General features: G+C 39.4%; 1 protein-coding gene across 5 annotated transcripts in view; it reads right to left on the bottom strand.

The window, feature by feature from the left end:
* Nucleotides 1–506: 506 nt before the first annotated feature.
* The window catches only part of fam131bb (family with sequence similarity 131 member Bb), a 42,292-nt gene continuing 32,614 nt past the window's right edge, over nucleotides 507–10,184 (bottom strand). For 4 of the 5 annotated variants that reach the window (XM_036584702.1, XM_036584717.1, XM_036584724.1 and 1 more), the window contains 4 exons: nucleotides 9,792–9,932; nucleotides 6,797–7,122; nucleotides 5,806–6,063; nucleotides 507–5,536 (listed from right to left, as the gene is read on the bottom strand). In XM_036584702.1, the coding sequence (XP_036440595.1) occupies nucleotides 5,306–5,536; nucleotides 5,806–6,063; nucleotides 6,797–7,122; nucleotides 9,792–9,932 (956 nt within the window). In that variant the 3' untranslated portion in view covers nucleotides 507–5,305. The remainder of the gene's footprint in view (nucleotides 5,537–5,805; nucleotides 6,064–6,796; nucleotides 7,123–9,791; nucleotides 9,933–10,184) is intronic. The other variant, XM_036584711.1, reaches the window with a different exon arrangement.

The following is a 10,184-nucleotide window of genomic DNA, read 5'->3' as shown; positions in this document are numbered from 1 at the left end:
CATTATTGTCACCTAGGAAGGGTTGTAGGACAGGAGGAGGGTATTTGTCTATGGTTGGGGAGGGTTTTTTTTTTCGTGAGAGAGAGAGAGAGAGAGAGAGAGAGAGAGAAAGAGAGAGGGAGGGAGAGAGAGAGAGAGGGAGGGAGAGAGAGAGGGAGGGAGGGAGAGAGAGAGGGAGGGAGGGAGGGTGAAAGCACATTGGAAGAACCATGTCATTAGACCCTTCAGACAAGCATGCATAGATATAGGCATCACAGATCAAATTCCCACTTACAGTTATTGTACTCAGTCCATTCCCAAATGTATTTACTTCTTTCTATATAGCTCACATTCGGATCACATCTATTACAAATGTCTGAACCTTTACATAGTTTTTGAAAAATTTATGATAATGACTTTTTGTTTTGATTCTTCCAGCAAAAGGAAACAACACAGGGTTAGAGAGACAGATGCTGAGAAACAGAGAAAGAGAGAGAGAGAAAGGCAGAACAGAGAAGTTTACAGAGTCATGCCAACATTGTATTGTATTGAAAGATGGCAGTTGAATCATACAAAAAATTGATTAGAAATCAATTCAACAATCTGTAAACACAAATAATAATAATAATAATATCCAAAGAAATACACTTGGCTTCTCATTATTCATTTATTCATTCATTTTTCTTATCTTACATATAAAGCAATAAAGTACCTAACCAGAAATGACATTACTCCTCTGGTTATAAGGACGTGGCCTTTCATTTTGGTGGATCGGCTTAATTAGCTCTTGATGGCATATTAAAAAAAAAAATTAGATAATATGCCATTGATCTGTGACGGGATGATGACTGATAACATCCTCATTTTGCTTGTATGCTTTAGAGGCTGAACTAAAACTGATCTGAACTGAATGAACTGTGATGGAATTGACCATGACCCTGGGGCTTATATCTGTACAGAGGAAGCGTAAAATCAGCCCCATGTCTACAGGATGCAGGCAGATAACATAGGCTCAGGTGGGCTATTGTGGCCCATGTTCTATTTTTTAAAATGTGTGCACTTTAATACAAATGTGACATGTTCTGTACTTGTTAATGTAAAATAACCTATTCTGAAATGTATATACATTTCAAAAATAGCTTTTAGTTGTCAATGTAGTCATTTTATCAGTCATTTGAATGCAACCTCACGCCCCGTTTATGGTTAAAATGTACTATAATGTATGTTGTTACGTGATGACACAACTGTGTGAAGACAGACAGACAGGAACGCCCTAAAAACAGCATTGCCCCGGCTGCAGTTCGACCATATTATAGGCCGATTAGGCAATAACCTTTATTATGGAAAGGAGGTCCTTTGTTGTGATTTTCTGGCTGTTGAGAAAATAAAATAATCCAGATGCAGCAAAAAAATTAATAAAAAAAGATGAAAGAAAGTAAAATATTTGTCACTACACAAAGCTAACTTTTTTAGTCAGAACAGAGTGCTGCTCAGGCTCAGTAGACCATACATAACACTAGTGTTAATGTTAGTATAGACAGCTCCAGTGTTGGGGTAGTTGCATAAAAAAACAATGCATTACAAGCTACTAATGACTTCTTTAAAAATGTACTGGAATTACGTTACTTATTACTCCCTGGAAAAAAGTAAACTCATTACTCATTACATCTGAGTTCTCTGAATCAAATTTTCTCACTGTATTGGCAGATCATGTTGCTTGTTTATAGCCTTACTTCTTAAAACAAGCAAAATTATTGGCAATATAGTGAGATGATTTCACTTAATATCCTACACAAGTACAAATATCGAGAAATGTTAAATTATCTTAGATTAATATGCTAACAACAAACAAATAAGAAATATTAGATATATTGACTAGATGTAGATGATTTTTTACACTGTAGATGGTTGCACTACTCAAAAGCCTAGAGCCTCGACTAATTTAAAAATATTTATCCAAGGGCCCCGTTCTTCCCCCATTAGTTTATAATATAAAAAATTTTCACCAAAAATGATCTACCACATGCCGAGAATGAAATCTATCAATTTTGAGAAGGTCTAGAAGTCTGATGGCTGAGATGTCTTTCTTTGTTTCTTAGTGATAGAAATACCATATATCTATTTTGAACTGAGAAAACCTCAATGCAGCAAAGGACGTATTTTCAGTGAATCAAGAGCTAATCAACCAGTAGGAAACCAGAGCCACTGCACACAGACAGAGTGATGTCATTTCAACGGAAACATGCCTAAATTACTAAATCATAAGTACTATACAGGCTGAAAAGTTAAGTCCCAATAATTCTTAAATAAATAAATGAGCACATATCCATTACTGTGCGCTCCCTTCAGCCTGGCACTAAGACTGGGCAAAAAGCAGTGGAAGCTCAGAGCTCTTCATAAGAGCTTTACAACCAGTTATGACAATGATGAAAGCTTTAAAACCGCTAAATGCACAACACGTATTTCGCTGTTCTCATGAGTAACTATCAGATCAGTTTAATGTTTGCACCTCTATGTAATGACAGAAGACAGGCGATTACAAAGGGTTCTAGGTGATGTTTAGAAAGACACTATCGTGAAGGCTTTGTGAACAGAAGCTTGAGTGAATTGCCACACGGATGCACACGCATTCCTTCCACTGTTTCCAGTCTACATGCCTTCTTCAGAAGCTCAGCAAAACGACATGTGACCCATTCTATACTAGGGGGGAGGGCTCACAATTCTGTAGAAAAATAAACGTTGTCCCAGCATTGCATAAATAATCAATCAATAAATAAAGTCATTCAAGTCAAGAAACCTCATTTTGATCTTATTGTATTCAGCTTGCACACAATCATCAAAGGGTGAATTGAGGTGTTCTCCGAAGAAACAAACATCCAGGATAACCGGCTGTCCTGATCATAATTGTCATTTTTTTCCTTGGTGAAACATGCACAGCATCACAACAACGAGTGGTGGAGAAAACCTCTGTGTCTCTACACTAGACAACTGCTTCGGCTTTGGAATACATCACGTTCCGGCTCAGCCAGCTCAGCTCAGCTTGTCTGCAGCCAGAAAGTCACTCAGCACAGAGTTTGTCTGATCACAGCAACTATGGTAACCAGTAACCATGACAAACAGGAAGACACCAGTTCGGTTCTGATTGGCCTGAGTTCTTCGTGAGGTCACATTCCTCAATAAATTCCGACGCCTCATCCATTTGGAATATTTTCCATCATATTTCTGTTAATGCTGTTATATTTACACATGCTGATCTCTCTCCTGTCTTCTTCTGTCTGTTGTGTACAATGCAGGTTTTGATTTTAAACATCCGCCAGTGAACAGAATAAAAGAGTTGTGTTGCAGAAATCAAGACACGTCATAGTATAAAAATAAATGAACTGAGTTATGATCCTGAAGAGTGTTAACAGTATTTACATGTATCTGACAAGGCCTTGGAAATTCAGCTTTAGCCTGAACTCTGAAACTTGTTTTCTGTTTTTCTTTCTTTCCCCGCTTTTTGTGCAGCATTTTCCACCCTTTTCACTTGTGCACTTGCTTGTTGTAACATACTGTGATCCATTCAGACTTATATGACTGGCTGAACTTTCATTTTTGTAGTTACCGAACCAAAGTGCAAACAAACAAACCAAGCAACATCATTTAAACTCCACAGGAAAAATCAGCCTTTGTTGTCTTGTAAAGGTGCATTCTGGGAAATGTAGTCGCCCACTCCCACCCCCAGGGTGATAACAGAGTCCAGAAGGCATCTGTTTTTGACTCTTCCTACCAGTGAGAGTGCAAAGAGTATGCAAAGACTGTGCAACTCTGTGTCCCTTAATCAATCAGCCAATCAAAGCCCTAAAACTCTTAGAATTCAAGTGAGCTTGTATCAGTGCCCAGCTCAGAGTAGTAAAGTTCAGTGCAATTATCTATACAGTGCTGTATAGGACTCCATAGTACACTGACAAATAGCATGCATGCCAAAGGGGACACACAGAGAAGGAAGCACGCTATGATACAATCCACTGCAGCACAGAACTCTGTATGTGTGTGTCTGTGTGTGTGTTTGTACGTGTTTTTGTGTTAACTCTTACTGATATTTCCTAAACTGATGTAACTCACTTTAAGTGAATAGTCTTCCCTGAAATGTTCAGAACATAGTAATACATGTGACCCAGGCCTCAACTTTGAGTGGCCCTGTGATCATTTCCCATACAGAACCAACTACAGCTGTATGTGAAATGAGTGCAATTGTACCTCACATCCTTGTCATGAGGCTGTAAAAAGCATTACCAAAATGATTGATGAGTATGTGAGGGTGTAGCACCTCATTTTGAAATGCATCTCGGAAAAAAAAAACATTCAAATTATCTTTTGATCTGGATCACATGACCTTTGTAGCATGTGGTGCTGGTCATAGAAGTTTTTAAAAACCATCGAATGGACCCACCTGACTGTGAGATGGTACAGATTAATCTCAAAATGATGTGCTAACATCCATCCTCAAATAACTTTGTGGAGACAAACAAATGGTGGTGGAATAGTTAACCAGTGGGTTTTAAACTCAAGGATTTTAGAAATCATATAGTCGGTGTAGGTTTTATAGGTAATGTGCAAATATGCCTACTGGTAGTATACTGTATAGTAGCAGTATACAGTATTCTGGTAATTTTGGTAATATGTCATAAGGAAAGACTTTAATATTGTACTTCACAAGCATGTGTGTAGGTGAATAGAAAAATTTAAAGTGGCAAACAGCCCACTTAGGAGGGAAAAGCGAATCTTGTTCCACTGCTGTTTAAGTCCGTTCCTTTAAGTGATGCTGAATTTAATAGTGTTAGTTTGCTGTGGCAGGAGATTTAATCGTAAACACAACACCTGGTTGGATAAATGCAGTGTTGTCTCAGAGATGAATTGTTATACTATACATGTATTATCTGTATTTTCTTTTTGTGGTTTATCAAAAGTTTTTAAATAATTTTGTGTTCTAGATGTATCAAATGTTTTGATGTTTTGTTATTATGGTGTGTTATTTATGGTTCTTAGTGATATGTACCATTCATGTAAGTAGCATGCATGTATTTAACCACTTTTTTGTCTGTACTTTACTCATCTCTCTGAATCCTTTGTGTGTATCTTTCTGCTCTCTCACTCTCCCTTATCTTGTCCTCCTCTTCAGAAGTATAAGGCTTCCTTCAAAAAAAATCAGTCCTTTTTTCCTTTTTGTATTTGAAGAGTTCCATCACAAAGGTTTTGATACCTGAAAAGTGACATATTAATTCAAATAGCTGAATATGTAGCTTTAAATGTCCATTAAAATCAGTTTTTGTCTTGCTCCTAACACTCATTTGGTTGCTGTGGCACTGACCGATGAGGATTCTGACTCCTCCTCTTTTTCCTCCAGCATTTCATTAACAGGTGGTGTGACATCAGAAGATTTCCACTCTGTGATTGGTTCCCCAGGGGCCTGTCCTGGACTGCTTCCTCCTACTGAGGTCACTTCCTCCCTCTGTGCAGCTGGGGAAGGAATTAAAGTCACTGGTTCTGGTTCCATGCATAACGTGACCTCCTCCTCCTGAGGCGAGAGAGAGAAAAATCAATTAGTCTTCATGCATTTGTGAGTGTGTCTGCCTTCTTTTGCAATTTCACTACTGAATAGCAAAGCCTCGAATTCATGTTTTCCCAGCACCATAATGACTAAGGACATTTTATCTTGTAACAGTCTTGTCTCCTAAATTAATTTTGACTGGTAGCTGCTGACTCATTTGTGATTGGTGAACTGGCCATCTAGAAAGCACTTACATTCAGTGACAGGTTTACTAATTAAGACCTTCTTGACCTCACCTTGACCTCTTCCTCCTCCTGAGCCTCCAGTAAAGGTGAGTGTTCTGTTCCCACATCCTCTGAGGGGGCCGTCAGACTTCCCTCCATTGCTGCTGCCACACCTATATAACCACCCACGTCGGCTTGATAGGTCTCTGTATGCCCTGCACCCCACAGGTCCACCAATGGCGGGTGAGTGAGTGGAGGTAGACTGTGGATGGTGCTGTTGGGTGTGGCTTGTAAAGACTGAGTGGCACTCTGTAGTCTCTGTTCCAATAACTGGGAAAAGAGGAAAATTGGTATGAAAAAAGCCAGCCTTGCTACGACGCTCTTAAAAATAAAGGTACTATAAAGAGTTCTTTGGAGCAATGCCATAGAACAGGGATGGTTAAACTTCTGTCTTGGGGGTGCATATTTGTATATGCATAAGTTATAAATAGAATAAGACTGTGTTCTCTTATTGGGTGGGGTTAGGGTTACTTTCTAGTGGTTTCTAGTTGGGCAGCACAGCACGTTTAAAAAAGAAAAAGTAGTTATATATGGAATCATAACAACTCATAAATAAAAAAAAAACATAAATGGTTCTTAGTATGGTTAAATTGTTCTTCTCTATGATGGAAACCCTGATGTACATGGTTCTTTAAAAGAATCTTTAAAAATGGTTCTATATAGCACCAAAAAGGGTTATAAAGCCTTGCAAAGAGTATCCCATAGAAGGACCACTTATGTTTCACTAAAGAATCTTTTTTAAAATTTAAAAAAACTCTGCATAATGTAAAGATTCTACATCACTTTAAGGTTTCTCCTAGAACTGTGTCCAAGCCAAGAACCATTTAGGAGGCTTTATTTTTAAGCGTGCATTAGCATTCTGCAGCAGTAGATATGGCTTTTAACTAGATTACTGATTCTGCAGTGATTTTGGCTGAGACTTGAAGGAGTGGCTGGTTTTCCGACTCGCTTGCTGTCATTGTCTTTGTTCCAGTGACTGCTGGCAGCTGTGGCCCTGGCTCACCTGTTGCTGTTGCTGATACTGCAGTATTTGTTGTTGTTGGTATTGCTGTATCTGCTGCAGTTGCTGTATCTGTTGTAGTTGGTGTTGCTGGAGGTTGAATTGCTGCTGTTGCTGCTGCGACAGGTAGTGACCCGCAGCATTTCCATCATAGGCACCCTCGCAGGAAGTCCCACCTGCCATGACGTAGGAGCCGGTGGCGGGGGAGGCCACACCCGACTGCTCATTGCTAATTGGTTCCCAGGCATCTGATGAGGAGAGGCAGTAGAGGCCCTGGGAAACGTAGGTGTGAGGCCATACTTCTGCAGAGGAGTGATGCAGTATCTGATCTGAGAGAGAGAGAAAAGAAATTCTTTTTTCATAACAGCTCCATAATTTAGCTTATGCAACTCCATAGATATGACAATTGTCAGAGTGAAAACGAGCAATACAAGGATAATGATCATGTAGCTTAAATAGACCTTTGTTGTTAGTGTCAAGGTCAATTACATATTTGTCAGTGAGTCCGCTGCAGAGCTATAATCTGACCATATATCTTTCTGATATGATGAGGTTTGAGGAGGCTCAGTTGCTGTGGAAATGTTTCATGGGCGTTTCATCATGTTACTGCAGGCTCAGTCTCACTAACAGCAGACAGTTTTCAGCCTGGTGGTTTAAAACACACTCTTCTGGAGATGTGCTAAGGGCTTAGAATTTAAAAACTCTCAAAGGCACTTTGAAGGTAAAACAAAAGGGAGAACGCTGATATGAATGTCAACAAACACCAGTATCCTCTGAGACTAAGGACTGGAAGTGCCTTAGTCATTTCACATTTCAGCATAATGCCAGTCAGTCAGTCAGTCACAGCATTGTTAAACCTCCCAACCTCTCAAGTTTCCACTCTGCCATAAAAACGAGATAGATTTGAGCCAATTGTTGAATAACAATAACACTGAATAATGATACTGGAGCATACTATTTGTGTAGTTCAAATCCCACTTTCTCCCCCCACCCCCTGCAGTCATCATTCTGAATGTAAAATGAGCGTTCGGCTTGCTTGCCCCGCAGGCAGGCCAGAAATGAGATGCTTTATTTACTGAGGAAAATGGCTCTTGTAATGCAGCGTAGTGGCTGCTGCTCAAACACACTCTGCCAGCTGAGCAGTGTTTTTTCTCTCAGGCCATTTTCTTCAGTGCCCTCTCTGTTGCTCCCCCTCTCTTTTTCTCTCTCCATGTAAACACAGATGTGGTTTTGAAGGGAAGGATGAACGTTTTAGACATGATAAACCTTTTACGTAGGTGTCAACCTCTAGAGCAGAAGTGGAGAACTGAAGGCCAGAGTCCAGCACACTTAGTTGATTTCTCTGCACACCAACCAAAACTGGTAATTAACTGATGAGTTTAATTAGGTGTGCTTGTGCAGGAAAATCACCAAACTGTGTAGGAATCTGGAACTCCAGGACTGAAGTTGCCCACCCCTGCTCTCCAGAGACAGTTAACCTTATATTCAAACCCTCCAAAAAGTAGAAATTCCCAGATAACTGTATAGAATGTTCTAGTTTTTGCTTTTTTTTACTGTGAATTGTTCCTTAGTTAAACAGCCTAATGGTGTCACACATAAATACACATAAAAACACAATCAAACCCATTCAGAGAAAGAGACTGGAGAGATAGCAGAGTCAGGCTGTTTTCTGTGATAAACTGACAGTACAAAGTCTCTGATGATGGAGGATCATCTGCAAGAGGAGATTGAGGGGCAAATATATGCACATAAGTAAGTTACACTCCAGATGTGGCAACTTTAATGTTTTTCCCTATGAAGGACACAAACTGTAATCCCTCAAATGGCCATCTGATTATTACAGCACAAGCTCTGATGGCTTGGCTTGCTTTTCATGTGAGACGATGAATCTTTTGCACAATGTAGACACATAAATCAGTAAATAGGCTGATGTATGTGGTCCCACCCCACCTGCTACAGTCAGATCAGATGACTTTTAGGTCTAATAGACCTAATAGAATAGAAAGTGAAAAAAACAACAAATGTGACAAAAATATTAATGTTAACTGGCCAAAGTTAATGAGGGAAACTGCACTAGACTAGATTTCTCATATTGCAGGCTCACCAAGTGGTATGCCTCCAAATTAAAGGAAAAAAATTATTTTATACAGGTAAACTATGGGTTAACACCTTTACTTTTATCTCTTAATATGTGACTGGCGCAATACGACTTGCTGCTGTTTTTCTTCGAAATTACTCTTTATGCATGTATTGACATGAGTAAGATGATAATAGTTCTGTGTTGAACTTTTTACTCCTCATTCCTGCCCTGTATTCTAGCTCAGTCGTAAAATGTTCAAGTTCTTTCTTGCAATTGTACTCGACCCTCAGAGAGCCACTGGTCCCTGACCTTTGGATACTCATTTATTCAAGCCCCAGTGTGTGCTGAATTTCAAATCAAGTGGAGGATGGTAACCCTTTGTCACCCTCCAAAACACTGCCAACGTGTTCTTTTAAAATGATCTTGCTCTCCAAGAAACTCTCTTGGCTTGAATAAGTTAAAAATGAAAAAAGTGAAAGCAATCCCAGCAGAGAAAAGACAAGATAAAGCTTATTCAATCTCTTACATCTAATCAGTTCTCTCTGAGCTAAAGCCTCATTGTCAATGGACATGTATTATGGGCTTGTGGCTGGTTAAGAATTCTTATTCGCAAAAAAAAAGTCTTATTCGCAAAACCTTATGAGACATTAAAGAAATAAGGTTAACCTACACTCTATCTGCCACATTGTTACTATGGACTACGCATTTCCTTGTACTTAGAAAAAAGTTGAAAACAAGTTGGCATAAAGCACACTTAGAACTGAACCTGTTATCTGTTAAAAGTATGTTTTGATTCAACAGGAAATGCATCTAAATTATTGTTCACCTAATAGAAATTAGGTTGGAAAACAGTGGAGTATTACTTTAATAACATAACATGGTTGAATTCAGTGCATTCTGGGAGTTGAAGTCATGTACCTCGGCTGGTGATGCTCTCCTGGTTGGCTTCACTCAGGTGGGCAACACTGCCTTGATTGGAGCCCGCGCTCATACTCTCTCCATCCATGGAGGTCCAGGCCAGCAGAGTGGCCTCAGATATCGCAAACTGCTGCAGAACTCCTTACAGAGCAAAGACACAGAGGTGGACAAGGCCAAAAAGATGGAAATCAGTCAATGACTTCAATTTCCCTATCAGATTCTGAAGAATATTGGCATTTTTATTTTAGAAATGACTGAGTTATGCTTTGTCTCTTAAGCTGGGTCAAAATAATCACAATAACGCATTGCTTCTACACTTGTTATTGCTCCATAGAGCTACCTGTCATTTGGTAAGCGGTTGTAGAGTCTTTGTCTCATTTTAGATGGTCACAG

The sequence above is a fragment of the Colossoma macropomum genome, unplaced genomic scaffold (genome assembly GCF_904425465.1).
Source record: "Colossoma macropomum unplaced genomic scaffold, Colossoma_macropomum, whole genome shotgun sequence".
Taxonomy (NCBI): Eukaryota; Metazoa; Chordata; class Actinopteri; order Characiformes; family Serrasalmidae; genus Colossoma; species Colossoma macropomum.
Note: the sequence above shows the minus strand (reverse complement) of the source record. Positions and strands in the feature narration are given on the sequence as shown.